Source organism: Theropithecus gelada, chromosome 11 (genome assembly GCF_003255815.1).
Source record: "Theropithecus gelada isolate Dixy chromosome 11, Tgel_1.0, whole genome shotgun sequence".
NCBI classification, from domain to species: domain Eukaryota; kingdom Metazoa; phylum Chordata; class Mammalia; order Primates; family Cercopithecidae; genus Theropithecus; species Theropithecus gelada.
In genome coordinates this window covers 54,234,657-54,255,022 of record NC_037679.1, presented here as the reverse complement: position 1 = coordinate 54,255,022, position 20,366 = coordinate 54,234,657, and the positions used below count along the sequence as shown (strand labels likewise).

At 39.6% G+C, this 20,366-nt stretch overlaps 1 protein-coding gene across 2 annotated transcripts in view; it reads left to right on the top strand.

Moving 5' to 3' along the window:
* NDUFA12 (NADH:ubiquinone oxidoreductase subunit A12) overlaps window positions 1–16,389 on the top strand; it is a 42,874-nt gene extending 26,485 nt beyond the window's left edge. Inside the window, exon 4 of one of the 2 annotated variants that reach the window (XM_025401804.1) lies at window positions 16,107–16,389. In XM_025401804.1, coding sequence (XP_025257589.1) covers window positions 16,107–16,287 — 181 coding nt within the window. In that variant the 3' untranslated portion in view covers window positions 16,288–16,389. The remainder of the gene's footprint in view (window positions 1–16,106) is intronic. The other variant, XM_025401805.1, reaches the window with a different exon arrangement.
* Window positions 16,390–20,366: the final 3,977 nt, after the last annotated feature.

Sequence of the window (20,366 nt, the reverse complement as noted above, 5' to 3'; positions counted from 1 at the left end):
CTGGGCGCGGTGGCTCACAACTGTAATCCCAGCACTTTGGGAGGCCAAAGCAGGCGGATCACAAGGTCATGAGATTGAGACCATCCTGGCTAATACAGTGAAACCCCGTCTCCACTAAAACTACAAAAAAAAAAAAAAAAATTAGCCGGGCATGGTGGTGGGCGCCTGTAGTCCCAGCTAACTCGGGAGGCTGAGGCAGGAGAACGGCGTGAACCTGGGAGGCGGAGTTTGCAGTGAGCCGAGATCGTGCCACTGCACTCCAGCCTGGGCGACAGAGCAGAGACTCAGTCTCAAAAAAATAAAAATAAAAATTAGAAAAGCTTCTGGACGGCTGGGTGAGCTGTCACTTGCATGAACAATGGCACAGACTCCCAGGGAGAGGAACCTCTGATGCTGCCCGGCTGGCAAACTGTGATTCCTGTCCTCTGTCCTGAGTTCTCAGGTACCAAGTGTGATAGTCTTATGAGTCTGTTCAGTAGCTGCATAATCTCACCTAGGGAAAGATTTCCCTTAGAGACATTAGTGTTTTGGATAGAATTTTAGTCAGCTTCTCTGTTTCACTTAATGTTCTCTAATCTTATGGGAAACATTAGAAATCTTGTGGAAAAATGAGTTCATTTTATCTCTCTGGTCTAAAGGCCTTCACTTCTTTGAATCTGCCAGCCACCAGTAAAGACTGCTAAGTCCACCAGTACAAAAACAAAAGATGGTGCTGCAAACTTCTTGGATGGGCAGTTGAGCTTCACATGCCTTGAAAATAAGAAACGGGGATTGCCTAGAACCTAACACAGTCTGCTTGCAAACTTGATTCATTCAACAAATATATATTGAGCACCCCCCATATGTCAGACCTTGATGGGTTTATATATTCACAGTGGTGAGTGAAATATGTATAGTCTTTGTTCTCTTGTAGTTTATAGGCATTTAATGAATACTAGTACTAATACAGTGTTCTAATTTAGTGTCTGGTTTGTTTTTTGTTGCTTTGTTTTGTTTTTACAGTACTTTCATTTTCCTATATGTTTTATTCTCTTATAGGATCAGCAACAAGATTGAATTTCTTCTTCAGGAATTTATATTTAATTTAATTCAGTAGAATACTCTGAAAGTATTTAAGTAGATAACAAGTAACATTTTATTTTATTTTGAGGCAGGGTCTCGCTCTGTCACCCAGGCTGGAGTTCAGTGGTACGATTTTGGCTTACTGCAGCCTTGATCCAGCCCCTGGAGTAGCTGGGACTATAGGCACAGGCCACCACGCCTGGCTACTTTTTGTATGTTTGTATGTATGTATGTATGTATGTTGTAGAGACAGGGTTTTGCCATGTTGCCCAGGCTGGTCTCAAATTCCTGGGCTCGGGCTATCCACCTGCCTTGGCCTCCCAAAGTGTTGATATTATAGGCATGAACCACTGTGCCCAGCCCAAATACTATTCTATACTACTTTTTCTTTCTTGTTCTTATCTTTATTTTGTTCAATACCACATTTATTGCCTTCAGTTTTATTCTGAAGTTATCTAATTGCCACCATCTATACAGTAACACACAGAAGTCTTCATTTTCATTGTTATGGTAGTTAGCTTTTATATAGAATTAGTGTAGAAAAGTAGAAAGTTTGGGCTATTTCATGCATGGCTGTGTAAAATTACTGTTTTCACTTGTATCGGAAGAAATGAAGATGTGCTTTTTTGTGGTTTGAAGTATTGGAACCTTGAAGTCCTTTGAACCAAGTTAAAAAAAAACAAAACAAGACATGGCTTGGATAGATTTTTCTCTATTGCATGTATACCGTTTTCCCACTTGGTGGCACTTTCTGTTCATTTCTTAGTAACGTGTCTTTCTCTCTCAGCATAGTTACACTAGTCTCTCCTCATACATTGATTTTTCTTATTAAAATTAATTTACTGAAGTAGTACATAAATACATCGTTTAAAAAATAGTAGTGTATGGTAAAGGATTTTTTTTTTTTAACAGAAAATAATTTTATCCCTGAAAATTTTTCTGTGGCCAGGGAAAAATTAATAAATGGTTTTGCCCTTGAAAGGGCAAAATTAATTTGTTTGAGATGCTTAACATCATGGTGGTCAGCTGTTTTTCATTTGGCATGATGTGTTCTAGAAGGCTTTGTAGAGAAATAGCATGGCAGGCGGGGGCCATTACATGGAGGTGATAGAAAAGAATCAAGGATGATTCATAGGTTTGGGGCCTGGGTGGTTGGTACCATAATGCTGGGACCATTCACTGAGATGGGAGGACTTGCAGAAGGGCAGGTTGGTAGGGGTGGAGAATTAGAATCAGAACCCTCTTTTTGGACATGGTAAGTGTGTGATACCTCTTGTGAAATCCACATGATTAGATATGTATCAAGTAAACAGCTGGATATGCGAATTGAGCTTAGAACAATGATCAAACCTGCCAAATCAGCAGAGAACAATGATGAGTAGCTAGCAAGGTAGGAGGAAAGGGAAGAAAGAGGAGTATTTCAGCAAGGGAAGCCTCGTATTGATTGTTGCCAAGAGGTTGAGGAAGATGATGACAGAAAAATGTCCATGTGATTTGGCAATATGAAATTCATTGAATCTACATAGAATCTGTTCTTGAAAGAAATGAGGAGAGATCAGAAAAGTTTAAACATTCTGGCAAAGGAGAGTGATCCACATAGCCCTAGTAGACATGCACTGTCAATATTGGACATTGTTCTATGAATCCTTTTTTTTTTTTTTTTTTTTGGAGACAGGGCCTTGCTCTGTCACCCAGGCTGGAGTGCAGTGGCATGATCTCAGCTCACTGCACCCTCCGCCTCCCAGGTTCAAGCAATTCTTGTGTCTCTGCCACCTGGGTAGCTGGAATTACAGGTGCCCACTACCACACCTGGCTAATTTTTTTTTTTTTTTTTTTTTTTTAATAGGAGTGGGATTTCTCCATGTTAGCCAGGCTGGTCTCAAACTCCTGGCCTCATGTGATCCACCTGCCTCAGCCTTCCAAAGTACTGGGATTACAGGTGTAAGCCACTGCGCCCGGCCCCTTTTAAAACTTTTCTGTGTAGTTGTGTTCATAACCATATTCCATCTTTCTTGCTTTTTTCCATCAATATTATAAGCAATTTTTCATGTTATTAAAACAGTTCTTATAGTCACCATTAAAATATTTTTTCTGATTATAAGAATATACAATTGCTATAGAAAATTTGGAAATCCAGAGAAATATTAATATGAGGTAGAAACAAAAATAAGCTCTGATTCTTTGGCAATACTGTTAACATTTTATTCACTGATTCAACAACTATTTGAGGGTCTGCTTTTGGGTAGAGAAAGAATGTTTTGGGAGTGTTTGTTTTAGAGGTGGGGTTTTGCTATGTTGCCAAGGATGGAGTGCAGGAGCTATTCACAGGTGCAATCATAGCACACTACAGCCTTGAACTCCTGGGCTCAAGCATCCCCCTGCCTCAGCCTCCCGTGTAGCTGGGACTCCAGAGGAATGTTTTTTCAAGACCACAGTGTGTGAAAAACTGATTGTAGTTTATTGGTCACAACTTCTTTAGAAGAAAGCTTATTATTATAAAGAACAATATACATACACATTTCTCACATAATGTATGCAACATTTTCGGACTTGCTTCTCCCTCCCCTCACTTAATATGTCACAGACATTTTTCCTGTGTCGCTAAATACTGTGTCAATTCGAGTTTTTTAGTTTCTGTGGGGCTTTTGTATTTAGAAAGGATTGTTGGGCAATTTGGATTTAAAATTAATATACTATTTATTATAGTTGCAAATGTAAAAACCTAATTGTTTTTCATTCTTGAGGTTCAATTTATAAATAGGATAAAAAGATTAGTAAATTGAATTATTTTTTGCCTAAAAATAAAGAACAGTCATTTTCTCTTGTTCTTTGATGAATGTTTGATAAACTCTAATGGAAAGGATTACATTGTCCTAAACAGTAATACCCATTTGCAAATTTAGTTAATACATCTCTTTAAGCATTTTAGGTCACATTTATAAATTGAACATATTTGATATTTGATATTTTTCAATTCTTCAAATCCCCAGTGTATAGGCAGATTAAGCTATCAAGCAAAATGTTCCTAAGCACTTAAATGACTCTTGTTTACTCAAGCCCAAAAGTTCAGTGTCATCCCCCTGTCTCATTTCTCTAATGTCCAGTCTATTAGCAAATTCATACTGCTTTTGTTTCTGAGTATGTCCCACATCTCATCACTGCCTCTATGACTGTTACCCTAGTCCAAGGCAAAATTTTCTCTTGCCTGGACATCTACAGTCACCTCCTAACTGGTTTGATAACATTCTTGCAGTGCACTAGTGTTCCCAATATGCTAAGTGATGAGAGTGCCTATTTTTTTTTTTTTTTTTTGAGACGGAGTCTCGCTCTGTCACCCAGGCTGGAGTGCAGTGGCCAGATCTCAGCTCACTGCAAGCTCCGCCTCCTGTGTTCACACCATTCTCCTGCCTCAGCCTCCCAAGTAGCTGGGACTACAGGCACCCGCCACCACGCCCAGCTAATTTTTTTTGTATTTTAGTAGAGACGGGGTTTTACCGTGTTAGCCAGTATAGTCTCGATCTCCTGACCTCGTGATCCGCTCGTCTCGGTCTCCCAAAGTGCTGGGATTACAGGCTTGAGCCACCGCGCCCGGCCGAGAGTGCCTATTTTTAAATGTAAATCAGATCACATCAAGTCTGCTCAGAATGATCCAGTGACTTCCCATCACAGTGAGAGTAAAAACCCCAACTCCTTCCATGGTCTGCAAGGCCTTGTGTGATCGCAGTCTGCATGCACTGTCCTAGTCACTGCCCTGTTAACTCTGACTTGGCCACATTGGCCTTCTTGGTTTTCCTTGAACAGTGAGCATACTCCCAACTCAGTCTCTGCACTAGCTTTTTCCCCAGATTTGGCATGGCTCACACACCTTCACTTTATTCAAGTGCCAATCCAGTGGCTTTTCAGGTGATCTAGTCTATAAGAGCCCTGTTCCCTCTCATACTCCATACTCTTCTCCTGCTCTAGTTTTTTCCTTGGTGGCACTTACCTACCTCTGCTTAACATTTTTTTATATATTATTTAATTTATTGTATGTTTACCCAAATACCATGTTAGATCAGTGCCTCCCACATAGTATTTCTTCAAAAAATATTTGTTGGATGAATGAATGTACATATACTATTTTACTTGAAACAAACATTATTTTTTGGGTATGATAATCAGTTTTCTTCACTTTAGCTGATTCAAAAATGGCATCTTCTGCTACTCCTTTATAGCTTTTTGATGAATTTGAAAGTAGATTTACCTCTGAATTACATTGCAGTTTCAACCTGTCCTTTTTAGTACTTTGACCCGCTGAATCATTTGTTATAGTTTTATGGGATTTTGGGGGCGGAGGAGTGTTTTTTTTTTTTTTTTTTTGAGACAAGGTCTTGCTCTGTCACCCAGGCCAAGTGTAGTGCCATGATCATAACTCACTGCAACCTCAAAATCCTGGGCTCAAGCCATCATTCTGCCTCCACCTCCTGAGTAGCTGGGAGTATAGGTGCATACCACCACACCCAGCTAATGTTTTTGTTTTTGAGAGAGAAGGTGTCAAACTCCTGGCCTCAAGTGGTCCCCCAACCTTGGCCTTCCAAAGCACTGGGATTATATGTGACAGCCACTGTGCCTAGCCTGTTATAGTCTTTTAAAATATTATTTCTCTAAATAAATTGCTAGCTGTCAATGGCTGATAATATTTACTTCAAAGTAAGTCCTTCCTAATGTTTATTTTTTGCTCCAGAAAATCAGAATATTAGGAGACTGTGTTCTAAGAAACTACAAACTGCATAATTAGGTAGTTTCTCTTACGTTACAGAATGTTACTTTTCTTTATAACCATTCTCTGTTAAAATGTGTTCATTATAAGCAGAAGACAAGATTGTTTCGATTTTTAAAACTCAGCTTTTATTTAACACATTTCACTGAGTATTCATTGCTTCATTTAATATTGATTCTAACATTTTACAAAGATGCCTTGTTGGAAAATTCCATATGTGGGATGTGGAAATAAACTATGTATTACTCTTGGTGAATGAAGAACAGCTCAGTATGTTCATTATAGAAAATTCAAAAAATAACAAAAGAAATAAGAATAGCCTGTTATCCCACCACTTGTAGAAACCACTGCTATTAACATTTTGATACATATTCAACCTTCAGTATCTGTGGGTTCTGCATCCATAGATTAAACCAACATCGGGTGGAAATTATATCAGAAAAAAGTTCACAAAGTTCCAAAAAGCCGGATTTGCTGAGTGCCAAGTATTGTGTTGAATCCACATGAATGAAGTGATATGCAGACGTCGTATTAGGCTTTATAAGTAACCTGGAGATGAGTTAAAGTATACAGGAGGTTGTGCCTAAATTATATGCAAATGCTACATTTGTCCTGGAATCAATCCCCCATAGATACTAGGGACAACTGTTATTCTTACCTCCTCGTTTTCTATGCATATATATTCTTTTGGTTTTGTTATTCATGTAATTGAGCTTTTTGAAGAAGTAGCCTGGGTTTGCAAGTTATTTTAACTTTTGGCACCCTAGTTTTCTCACTTATTAAATTTGGATAATAATATTTACCACTAGAGTTGTTATAAGGATCAAATAGGTTAATATTTGTAAAGTGTATAGATTAGTGCCCATGACTTACAAATGCTATATATAAGTATTAAATAAATTAGGCAAATAACCTGCTTTTAAAACTTATATATGGTGAACATTTTCTCAAGTCATAAAATATTCTCTCTTTTTTTTTCTTAGAAATGGAATCCCGCCTTCCCCACCCCCTTCCCCATCCAGGCACCATCATGGCTTTCTGCAGCCTTGAACTCCTGAGCTCTTGTGATCTCTGCCTCAGCCTCCCAAGTAGCTAGGACTACAGGTGCCTGTCACTATGCCTGGCTAATTTTTGCATTTTTTGTAGACATGGGGTCTCATTATGTTGACCAGGCTGGTCTCGAACTCATGGCCTCAAGCTATCCTCCCGCCTTGGCCTCCAGAAGTGCTAGGATTACAGGTGTGAGGCACCATACCTAGCCAAAATATTCTCTATAGCATAATTTTTAATAATGCCTTAGTCTTCCCATCATATGGATATGCCATGAGCTATTCCCTTTATTTTTGGTTTTGTTCTTTCCATTCTTTCATTGTTATAAATAAAGCTCTGATAAATATTCTTATACTTGAGTATTTATCCATATCCTCATTTCCTTAAATGGAAATGGATCCACCAGGAGTATACATGTTTTAAAAGTTTTTGATACCTGCTGCCAAATTGCCCTCTAGAAGGGCTATACCAATTTATATTCTCAGGATAAATATATTCAATAGTATATGAGTATTGATTTCTCTTTAAGTTCACTGATTCTGGGTTTTTTAAATCTTTGCCAATTTAGCAAGTAAAAAATTTTACCTTGTTTTAATGGGCATTGCCTTGATTAAACTTCATTGTTTGCTCCTATAATTTTTTTCTTTGTTGACATCTCTTAATATTTTTTATCAGTTTTCTATTGGATATTTGACTTTCTCTAATTTGTAATGATAAATGAACCTTTTTTTCTGCATATTACAAATATTTTCTCCTGTTTCTTTTTACCTTTAATCCTGTTTATAGTGTTTTAGGACATAGACATTTCAATTTTTAAAAAGCTTAATTTTGGGGGTACATAGTAGTTGTATATATTTATGGGGTGAGATGTTTTGATACAGGCATGTAATGTGTGATCATCACATCATGGAAAATGGGGTACCCATCCCTTCAAGCATTTGTCCTTTGTGTTACATACAATCGAATTATACTCTTTTACTTGTTAAAAAATGTACAATTAAATTATTATAGACTATAGTCATCATGTTGTGCTATCAAGTACTAGGTCTTATTCATTCTTTCTGACTATTTTTTTTTATGCCCATTAACTATCCCCACCTCCTCCTCATCCCTAACCCAACCCCACTACTCTTCCCAGCCTCTGGTGATCATTCTTCTACTCTCTATCTCCATGAGTTCAACTGTTTTGATTTTTAGGTATCACAGATAAACGAGAACATGCAATGTTTGTCTTTCAGTACCTGGCTTACTTCACTTAACATAATGATCTCCGGTTCCATCCATGTTGTTACTAATGACAGGATATTGTTCTTTTTTATGGCTGAATAGTACCCCATTGTATTAAGTATCACATTTTCTCTACAGATCCATCTGTTGATGGACACTTAGGTTGCTTCCAAATTTTGGCTATTGTGAACAGTGGGGCAACAAACATGGGAGTGCAAAAGTCTCTTCACTATACTGATTTCCTTTCTTTTAGGTTATACCCAGCAGCAGGATTGCTGGATCATATGGTAGCTCAATTTTTAGTTTTTTGAGGAACTTCCAAACTGTTCTCCATAATGGTTGTACTAATTTACATTCCCACCAACAGTGCATGAGGGTTCTCTTTTCGCCACATCTTTGCCAGCATTTATTATTGCCTGTCTTTTGTATAAAAGCCATTTTAACTGGGATGAGATAGTATCTCATTGTAGGTTTTTTTTTACTGCTCCTTGTGGACCAGAGCTACCCCATAGGCAGTGTGCCCAGAGTAGCCTCATTTTAAGTTTGATTTGCATTTATCTGATGATCAGTGATGTTGAACACTTTTTCATATGTCTGTTTGCCATTTGTTTGTCTTCTTTTGAGAAATGTCTTTTCAAATCTTTTTCCCATTTTTAAATCAGATTATTAGATTTTTTCCTGTAGAGTTGTTTGAGCTCCTTATATAATCTGGTTATTAATCCCTTGTTAGATGGGTAATTTGCAAATATTTTCTCTCATTCTGTGGGTTGTCTCTTCACTTTGATGATTGTTTCCTTTGCTGTGCAGAAGCTTTTTACTTGATGTGATTTCATTTGCCCATTTTTTTCTCTGGTTGTCTGTGCTTGCAGGTTATTACTCAAGAAATTTTTATCCAGACCAATTTCCTGGAGAGTTTCCCCAATGTTTTCTTGTAGTAGTTTCATAGTTTAAGGTCTTAGATTTAAGTCTTTAATCCATTTTGATTTGATTTTTGTAAAATACAGCAAAAGATAGGAATCTAGTTTTGTTTTTCTGCATATGGATATCCAGTTTTCCCAGAAGACACTACCTTTTCCCCAGTGTATGTTCTTGGCACCTTTGGTGAAAATGCTGTTTTGATTAACATAGCTCTGTTATTTTTTTTAAGACTCTTTTTTTTTTTTTTTTTTTGAGACGGAGTCTTGCTTATTGTCCAGGCTGGAGTGCAGTGGCACCATCTCAGCTCACTGCAATGTCCACCTCCTGGGTTCAAGCGATTCTCCTGCCTCAGCCTCCTGAGTAGCTGGGATTAGAGGCATGTGCCACCACACTCACTGATTTTTGTATTTTTTAGTAGAGATGGGGTTTCACCATGTTGGCCAGGCTGGTCTCAAACCCCTGACCTCAAGTGATCCACCCACCTCAGCCTCCTAAAGTGCTGGGATTAAGGCATGAGCTACCACACCTGGCCGCTCTGTAGTATAATTTGAAGTCAGTGTAATTTGACTTCTCCGGTTTTGTTCTTTTTGCTTAGGACAGCTTTGGCTATTCTGGGTCTTTTGTGGTTCCATATATGTTTTAGGACTGGGTTTTGTGGGGTTTTTTTCTATTTTTGTGAAGGAAGTGATTGGTATTTTGATAGGGATTGCATTGAATCTGTAGATTGCTTTGGGTAGTATGGACATTTTACCAATATGGATTCTTCCAATCCATTAACTTGGAATATATTTCCATTTTTTGGTGTCCTCTTCAATGTCTTTCATCAATGTTTTATACTTTTTTCAATTTTTACATAGTAAGATCGATCAGCTTTTTTCTTTTTATGGCTTTTTACCTTTGACATTAATTTTACAAGTGAATCTTCATATTCTATGAATATCAATATATTCTATGATTATAAATACTCTTTTTGTATCTGAGATTATTATTTTTATGTATGTATGTATTTATTTAGAAACAGAGTCTTGCTCTGTTGTTCAGGCTGGAGTGCAGTGGCAGGACATGGCTCACTGTAGCCTCTATTTCCTGGGTTCAAGCAATTCTCCCACCTCAGCTTCCTGAGTAGCTGGGACTACAGGTGCCACTATGCCTGGCTAAATTTTCAAAAATTATTTTGTTGAGATGGGGATCTCACTATGCTGCCCAGGCTGGTCTTGACCTCAAGTGATCCTCCTGCTTTGGCCTCCCGTGGGATAACAGGTGTGAGTCACTGTGCCTGGTCCTGAGCATTATTAATCTATCTGGAATCATTGATGACTTGGGAAATCTAACTTTTTTTTTTCTTTTGTTTTGTTTATTTATCTTTTTTTACACTCCTCTCAACTTATACCTTATGGTGGTTTTTTGTTTCCCAACAAAATCATCCTAGCATAATTTGTTGAGAAATTTTTACTTTCCTCAATGATTTGAAATGCCAGTTTCACCTTATATACATTTTAGTCTGTTTGGGGGTTTTTCTACTTTCTTATGGTACTTTTGTGTCAGTTGCCATAGCATTAGAATGTCTAATGTCTAAACATTCTAATGTTTGAGACATTCATTTAATGTCTGATAATGCCAGTGCCAGCCTTTCTGATTGTTCTGAGTTTTCAAAATTTTCTTGGATAAACTTTAACTGAAGCTTACAATCATATTGTGAAACTCTAAGAAGAACCCCATTGGGATTTTCATTCAGATTGCACTTAATTAAATAATAGTTAGTGTGCTAACAAGGTTTGAATTGCCGTCTTATAATGAACCATGTTTGTTTTTTAAATTTGTTAAATGTATCAATCCCATCCTGGGGTTAGATGGATCCAGGGGTTTTGTGGATACCATAATCCCAACCCAGTTTCATCTATTGATTGAAAGTTAAATTTCTAATCAAAAGGTTCTTGATTCAACCATTAGAAGGCTGTGTTCAAGCCTCAGCTCTGTAATATACATCATGTGGGACCTTGGGAAAGTCATTTTAATCCTGTTTCCTAGACTTTAGAATAGTTTGATGAGTATTAAATAAGTGAAAGAGCAGTATGTGTGAGAATATCTCATAAACTAAAGTGAGATGGAGTAATAGTTTTAGTATGATGAATATTTTTACTTCATAAAACATTCTGGAGTTTTTCCTTAGTCTTTCGTATTTATTTTTTGAAAAATTGAAAAGTCTTTGGCATTTCTAGGCCAGGTGCGGTGGCTCACACCTGTAATCCCAGCACTTTGGAAGACTGAGGCAGGCAGATCCCTCAAGCCCAGGAGTTTGAGACCATCCTGGACAACATGGTGAAACCTTGTCTCTACTAAAAATACAAAAATTAGCCAGGTGTGGTGGCGTGCACCTGTAATCGGGAGGCTGAATTGCTTCAACCCAGGAGGCAGAGGTTGCACTGAGCCAAGATTGTACCATTGTACTCCAGCCTGGGTGACAGAGCGAGACACTGTCTCAAAAATAAATAAATAAATAAATATAAAAAATCTTTGGCATTTCTAGTCTCAGTGATACTAAGTGAAAATATCTGAAACATGAACAATACGGTCAGAAGCCAGCCTGTAATCCCAGCACCTTGGAAAGTTTAGAGAAGAGGATTGCTTGAGACCAGGATTTTGAGACCAGCCTGCCTGGCAACATAAAGATCCCATCTCTACAAAAAAATATTTTGAGACGGAGTGTTGCTCTGTCACCCAGGCTGGAGCAGTGGCGCGATCTCGGCTCACTGCAGGCTCCACCTCCTGGGTTCATGCCATTCTCCTGCCTCAGCCTCTCGAGTAGCTGGGACTACAGGCGCCCACCACCATGCCCGGTTAATTTTTTGTATTTTTAGTAGAGACAGGGTTCCACTGTGTTAGCCAGGATGGTCTTGATCTGCTGACGTCGTGATCCGCCTGCCTCAGCCTCCCAAAGTGCTGGGATTACAGGCGTGAGCCACCGTACCCGGCCTACAAAAAAATTTTAAAATTAGCCAAGTGTGGTGGTGTGTACCTGTAGTCCTAGCTGCTTGGGAGGCTGAGGCAGGAGGATCACTTGAGCCCAGGAGTTTGAGGCTGCAGTGAGCTGTGATGACACCACTGCAGTCTTTGATTCCTTAACTTGATCATGTATGTTATCCAGGAAGAAATAGTCAAAGCAGTATTGTGTATTTCAAAGTAGCTAGAAGAGAGGACATGAATTGCTTCCAACACAGAAATAACAAATACAGTGATTGAGATACCTCAGAGACCTGACTTGATCAGCACACATTCTGTGCACGTAACAAAATGTCAAATGTACCCCCACAAATACATAAAATGTTACGTATCAATTAAGGAAAAAACCTGTCTGCATTGTTGTTGGCTGTTATTTGGTGATGTTTTATTTCTGCCAATTTTCTAAAAGAGAACCTTAAACTTGCTTATCTTTGTTATTAATACAAAACACTCTTTAGGAGTGTTTTCATTTGCAATGGCTTTTTTAAAATGTATTTTATATTGTCTGTATGTTTTTATTTGTTAAATTTCCTTTTAGGCTATTTTAGTTTTTCTTCACAAATAAATCCCTCTGTTTTCCACTTTGAGTAGCTCACATCCTCAAACTGAGGGACTGTGTAAGTGAAGCAGCATGTTTTTAAAGGAGAAAATCTCCCTCTCCTGTTCTTAGACACACTTTTTCTTCTTATACAACTCAAAATAGGATTAACCATTTATGGGATTTGTTTCTGTTGGAGTTATGTTGCAAGTTTAAGCTTCATTCCCGAAAGTTAAAATCATTTTCTTTCCGTAGGGGAGATTACAGTAATTATGATTTAATATCTTTGTTTTCCATTTATTTTGATATAACTTCAATATATTTGAGTACTGAGTTTTCCCCCAATGTAATATTTTTTCACTGTAAATTGTCTTCTCCTTTGTATTTGTAATCTTTTTCCTTTCTCCTAGTCTCCTTATTTGCAGTCTCACTTTATCAAGTATATATAATTTTATATTTTGTCCTTTAATAACTGGGATATAAAATTAAAGTGAGTCTAATGCCAACTATAACACAGTTTTCTAAACAATGCCGTTAGTATGTTGGCTTATTTGCTTATTTATTTATTTTGAGATAGAGTCTCACTCTGCGGCACAGGCTGGAGTGCAGTGGCAAGATCTCAGCTCACTGCAACCTCCGCCTCCCCAGCTCAAGCAATTCTCATGCCTCAGTCTCCCAAGTAGCTGGGATTACAGGTGCGTGCCACCACCCCTTGGCTGATTTTTGTATTTTTAGTAGAGATGGGGTTTCGCCCATGTTGGCCAGACTGGTCTCGAACTTCTGGCCTCCAGTGATCCCCCTGCCTCAGCCTCCCAAAGTGCTGGGATTACAGGCATGAGTCACTGCACCTGGCCAAATTTTAAAAAATAACTTAAAAGTCAGTATCTCTGGCCAGGCGCAGTGGCTCACGCCTTAATCTTAGCACTTTGGGAGGCTGAGGCGGGCAAATCACTGGAGGCCAGGAGTTCAAGACCAGCCTGAACAACATGGTGAAACTTCATCTCTACTAAAAATAAAAAAAATTAGCCCAGCGTGGTGGCATGCGCCTGTAATCCCAGCTACTCAGGAGGCTGAGGCAGGAGAATCACTTGAGCCCAGGAGGTGGAGGTTGCAGTGAGCCAAGATATCGCCACTACACTCCAGCCTGCGCCACAGAGCAAGACTGTCTAAAAAAAAAGAAAAAGAAAAAGGACCCAGCTAAGAGTCTGTTTTGCAAGTAAAACTCTCTGGTGTGGCAGTCTGAAAGATATGATTTATTTACCCCTTATTTAATAATAAAATAACAAGGGTTATATTTGCCTAGCAGACTATAAACATTTCCCTTTTTCTTATAATTCTTTATAAACTGCTATAATGGGTATAGTTTATTATTTATTAATTCCCTGATTCTTGCATGTAGCCTTGCCGGGATAAATATTTTCAGATTTTGTGTATTGTGATAAAAATTATTTTTTACTTTTTTGGAGCATTTTCCATTTCTCCATGAGCTCTTCAGTTCCTCACTTAAGTAACAGAATAGGCATAAGCTTGGGACTATGGTTCCTTAAATATCATTTTAACCTTCAGGAGTCTTGATAGCAATTTTTTGAATAAAATTTTTCTTTAGTTAAGCTGACTCAACAAGATAAAAGTTAAATATTTCTGCTATGCCATAAGCTCACATAAAGCCCCTTGATAAGTGACAGCCTTGACTTTAACAGCTAATCCCTCTGAGTGGTTATTGGAGCCTGGCTCACCACCATCGTCTCACAAGGGCTTCAGTGCTCGTGTGCTCATATGCATAGTTATAGTTTATTGGCCCAGGTCACTTTCACTAATCCCCAGCTTCCTTTAAAGGATGTAAGACAGACACTGACCTAGCTTGTACAGCTTTCTGCATTCTTCATTGTATAAGCTGATCATGAAACAATTATCTTTCGATATAAATATAGCAACTGTAATCATATTTTATCTGTATTCAGACTGGTTTTTAGCCAATTACCTATCTATATCTATCAATTACTGCTAGCAAATATTCTTAGGTTTACATAGCAACAAAAATGTTTCTCATTAGCTTTAGTTTTAGTTATTCCACTGAAACATCCTCCTCTTGTCCTTTTCTCTGCAGCTAGATAATCACCTTTTTCCCCCACCCCTGGACTGCAGTTCTGTGACTGGCCTCTCATTTTTTCCCCCCCCCCCCCCCCCCCATAGGGTCGTCTCTGTCTTGTGAGCTCCAGGTCTTAGAGGCTGGGACAAATTCTCTCTTCCCTTCTTTCCCATGTAAACCCCTCAGCTTAGCTTCCTGCTTGATCGAACTCTGTCCCACAAACTTTGATTCCTCCTTTCCCTGTCATTAGCAGCAGTATCGCTGGTCTCTTCCCTTTCAACTCCAGGTATCCGGCTTTTAGGTCTGATTTCTGGAACATATCCTCTTAAATTAAATTGTTAAGCACTTACAACTGAAATACTTGTGAATTGGGGGTCGTTGTAACTTTTTTTTTAAGACAGGGTCTCACTATGTTGCCCAGGCTGGTCCTGAACTTCTGGCCTCAAGTGATCCTCCCACCTCATCCTAGCCAAAGTGCTGGGATTATAGACATGAGCCACTGTGCCTGGCCCTGATTTAATCTTTTAATATAGCAAGTTGCATATTCTCTGGTGTTTACACTGACATGCTTGAATTTACAATGCATCAGAGACTCTTCGCAGCAGGAGCCTCATGGATTTTAAACTAGACCTTCATGAGCCAGAGTAACCTGAGCGTACCAAAAATCCAGAATTGACCTCTAGCACCTAATAGTAATACTGTATTTTTATCAATTCTAAAATATATTTGCACATCTAAACTTAGGATACATGTTATAATCAGTAGTGTGCCATAATATATTTGGTAGCATCTTTCTTTCTTAGAGGTAGATAAAATAATGGCATGTCTGAAAATGGATAGTGTCAGATTTGATAAGATACAGTAATGGGCCGGGCATGGTGGCTAATACCTATAATCCCAGCACTTTGGGAGGCTGAAGCAGGAAGATCCCTTGAGCTCAGAAGTTTGAGATCAGCCTGGGCAGCATAGTGAGATCCTATCTCTACAAAAATGTTCTAAAAGTTAGCCAGGCATGGTGGCATGCTCTTATAGTGTCAGCTACGTAGGAGGCTGAGGTAGGAGGATCACACGAGCCCAGGAGTTTGAGGCTGCAATGAGCTATAATCGTGCTACTGCATTCCAGCATGGGTGACAGAGTGAGACCCTGTCTCCAAAAAAAAGAAAGAAAGAAAATGAAGGAAAAAAATACAGTAATGAGAACAGTAGCTGACATTTGTTGAGTATCTGCCACACACAAGAATTTTTCTATGTGCTTTATGTATATTATCTCCTTTTATCTTTATACCATCCCTGAGTAGGGATGTTCAGATGGAAAAAAACTAAGGCATAGAAGGATTCAGCTAGTAAGTGTTGGAGCTAAGGCTTGAACCCAAGCAACAACAACAAAAAATACCTTTTTAACCTTCCTTCCACTGTGCTGTACTGCCTCTTCATAACTGTTTGGGTTTTTTCCCCTCTTCAAGGCATCGGTGGCTTCACAGTATGACTGATGATCCTCCAACAACAAAACCACTTACTGCTCGTAAATTCATTTGGACAAACCATAAATTCAACGTGAGTGGCACCCCAGAACAATATGTACCTTATTCCACCACTAGAAAGAAGATTCAGGAGTGGATCCCACCTTCAACACCTTACAAGTAAAGACAATGAAGAACAGTTGAAACATGCAAAATATGGAGCTTTTCATGTAATTACTCTTTTACCATTTGCCATTCACTAGATTAAAATTGTGTGACTAAACAATGTCTTTCGTGCCTTTTTGCCCTTCACTTTGTTGTTTTCCAGGTGCAAAATAGATGCTTCCAAACATGGTGATTGAAGTAGACTTGTATTGGGGTAGCTGCCTGGTTTACAGTTCCCTTTTCTGGAAACAGCCTCTGTGGTCCTGTTTGTGCTTTGGGACCCTACCTTACTACCATAGCTCGTTATATGGGAAGACCTAAGCCAAGCCACATTTTCTCATGGGAACTTGGAACTTGAATGGAGAGACACAAAGGCTGAAAGTCATCAGAACTGGGTGACTTTTATTGAAGCTCTCTAAGGAGGTTATTAGAGATACCCTATGTCCTGAGTCTGGTTCTTTAATGGTTCATTTTAAACTGTAAACTATCCTAGACTCTATTCCAATATGTTCTTAGTTCTTTAAGCTAACTAGGGTCACAGATTTTTTTTGTTGCTTGCCAATAAAAAAGTCTTTAATATCCAGATTGGTACCAGAGGTAGGCAAAAGACCTTCAAGGAAATGCGGGATCTTTGGAATTGGTGGTTGTGTCTGGCTAGGGTGAAAGGCCCACATCTCTCTGTATTCCAGATGGAAAGCTCGCAGCTCCAGTGATCAAGGAGCTTATCAGGCTGTTGCCTTTAGTCACCAGGATCCACGAGCCCCCTGAGGATAAGGCCCCTGGGGACTGGTAGCAGCCACCATGGAACAAATTAATGCTAGGATTATGGAGTCAGGTGGTTGTTTCCAAGGGCATTGAATGACTTAAGAGAGAATAAACCTTGATTCTCAAATCTCAACTCAAGGCATCAAGTGTGTGAAAGGAAAATAAATCTTGGGACCCCAAAATCACTAAGCCAAGGGAAAAGTCAGGCTGGGAACTATGTCAGGCAAACCTGACCCCCATTTTATCCCTAAATAAGATATTAATAGCTACAAAGATAAAAAGCTACATATCTCCCTCCTTGAAATTCCTTGTGGACAAAGGACAGACAGAACTCAAAGTCATCTCTGAGGCTCACCGGACATAAATGTGTATCTGATTGCTTCCTCTGCCCTGTTGTTTATGTAAAAATCCAGATTCACTGAGCCAGACTAAACTGTGTATTCAGTGGAAGGCTGCTCAAGAACTCAAAAGAATGCAGCCTTTTGTCTCTTGTCTACTTATGACCTGGAAGCCCCTACCTCACGTTGTCCCGTCTCACCTGACGGAACCAGTGTGCATGTTACACCTACTGATTGGTGTCTCACGTCTCCCTAAAATGTCTAAAAGCAAGCTGTACCCCGACCACTTGGGCACGTGTCGTCAGGACCCCCTGAAGCTGTGTCACAGGCACAGCCTTAACCTCAGCAAAATAAACTTTCTAAATTGATTGAGACTTGTCTCAGATACCTTTTGGTTTATAAGTGAAACGCAGGGTAATTGTATGACTTCACTTACCTTCTTGGTTTCCTATATGAAAATGAAGGGATAGAGTGGGACCCTGGCTGTTGGTATAGGAACATCTAGAAGGAACTAGAACAATGGTCTTCGCCCTTGACTGCATATTAGCTTTTTTATAATCCAGAATTCCAGGCAATCAGACCAGCATCTTTGAGGGTAGGATCCAGGCATCAGTAATTTTTAAAACTTCTCCCCTCACCACCTTATGGTTCAATTTGCAGCCAATGTTTTGAACAACTGTGCTAAAGAAACCAACACGCAAAAACCAGTTCTTTTGAAACTCTTCCTCAGTCATAAGAAACTAGTCTACTGCAGCCCTATCCCCTGAGTATCCCTTAGCTGGATCAGGTTGAATTCAGTGCCTTCAAGAGATACTGTATTCAGTGTGTTGTTTTGGCTTTTTTAGCCCTGGATTTTTGAGACAGCATATAACATACAGGTGTTTTGCACGTATTTATTTGCCTGATGACCTGAAAAGCTGGCAGAGCAAAACTAGTCCCTGTAGGTGGCCCAGTCTGCAGTCCAAGCAGCTCTGCTGCTCAGCCCTCTCAAAGTGTCTGGCTGATTGGGAGACTTACCGAAGTCAGAGACAAATTTCTCCAGGAGAATCACAATGGAAGCCCACAGGACTTTGGAGCAAGGTCATACCCCCTTCTGGAAGATTACTATTTTCCTTTTGAGAAACGGTTCAATTTGCTACTGGGGATCTTGGAGACTGTGAGGGCACCAGGTGCTATTTAATCCACCTACTCATAAAGTTGACCATTTCCAGCAGCACCCCATCACCTAGCAGGTGGGACCAGACAGGTCATGAAGACACATTTTCTTTGTATGAACAGATTTCTCCTGACTCTGTGCCTTTAACTACTCTATTCCCACACCTTGCCCCTACCAATCTGTCCCTTTACCTTTGTGGAGCGTTATTGTCCAGTTAACTGAGAATGGAAAAAAGCCAAACCCGGTTTACAGATACCGTGAACAATAGGCGCTATCAGCTAGAAACGTACTGTGGATATTTGGGGTGGTCTTGAAGGACAGTTGAGGGCAAATCTCAATTTGTAGGCAAAATTCCAAGCACTGCCTTTTATCATGTACTTTGACTTCAGGGAAACATGATCTGAGGTGAGGATCTATAACCGTAACCAGTCACTGGCTAGATAGTCAGAGATTGAAAACAGCAACATGGAAGATTTGTGCAAAAGTTTTGGGAAGGGCTTGGCAAATGAACCTTGAGGCTTGGATCTGTAATCCAAAAAGATTTAGAACAAAGTAGCCAGATGATTACTGAGATCACCTTCTGAGAACAAATCTTTGTCTCAGTGCCTGCTTCTCGAAGATCCCAACAGAAAACACACATCTAAGCCCAGTAACATCATTGCAGCAAGTTCATTTCATTGGACTTCTTCCATATTGGAGGGAGAGATGCTTTGTTTTTGTGGGAATAGGCACTGATTCTGAATTTGAGTCTGTTTTCCCTGCCTATCATGCCTTGGCCAACATCAACATTCATGGGATTAGAATGCTTTCTGCCTTGTCATATGTAGGACAGTGTCCATGGCGGAGAAACTCACTTCACAGAAAAGAGGCTCGGTGGCTCACGTCTGTAATCTAGCGCTTTTTGGGGCCGAGGCAGACGGATCACCTGAGGTCAGGAGCTCGAGACCAGCCTGACCAATATGATGAAACCCTGGCTCTACTAAAAATACAAAAATTAGTCAGGCGTGGTGGCATGCGCCTGTAATCCCAGCTACTTGGGAGGCTGAGACAGGAGAATCGCTTGAATCCAGGAGGCGGAGGTTGCAGTGAGCCAAGATTGTGCCATTGGACTCCAGCCTGGGCAACAAGAGTGAAACTCCTGTCTCAAAAAAAAAAAAAAAAAAAAAAAAAAAGGCAATGGAACTGTCTGTGGGAGTCCCTGCTTGTGTTTATGATGTGTCTTATTGACCTACCTCTCAGATATCACCTCTCGTTTCTCCCTCCATCACCCATTATATGTCAGCCACACAAGCCTCTGTCTAATCTTCAAAGACTGGATTCATTCTTGTCTTGGGTCTTTGCACTTGCTCTTCCTTCTGCCTAGAATATTAACATCTTTGTGTTGCTCCTTTTTTTGGTATCATTCATATCTTACTTTACAAGTATCACCTCCTCAACAGAATGTTCTGTGTCATCTAATCTACAGTAGCTTCCTCAGGAACTTCCTATTACTGTTTATTTATATGAACTTCCTTGTATTATTTTATTCATAGTACTTATTGTTACTTTTTGGGAAAAGGCCTGAACAAAATTATTCCAGTAAAGAATCTCTGTATTGAGCTTTTACTGAACACCCACTGTCCACCTATAAAGGCACTCTACATGTAGACATAATGAAGCAAAACTGTATTGATTAGATTTAGGGCTGGGCACGGTGGCTAACGCCTACAATCCCAGCAGTTTGGGAGGCTGAGGCAGGCAGATCACCTGAGGTCAGGAGTTCGAGATCAACCTGGCCAACATGGCAAAAAACCATCTCTACTGAAAATACAAAAATTAGCCATGCGCGGCAGCACAGGC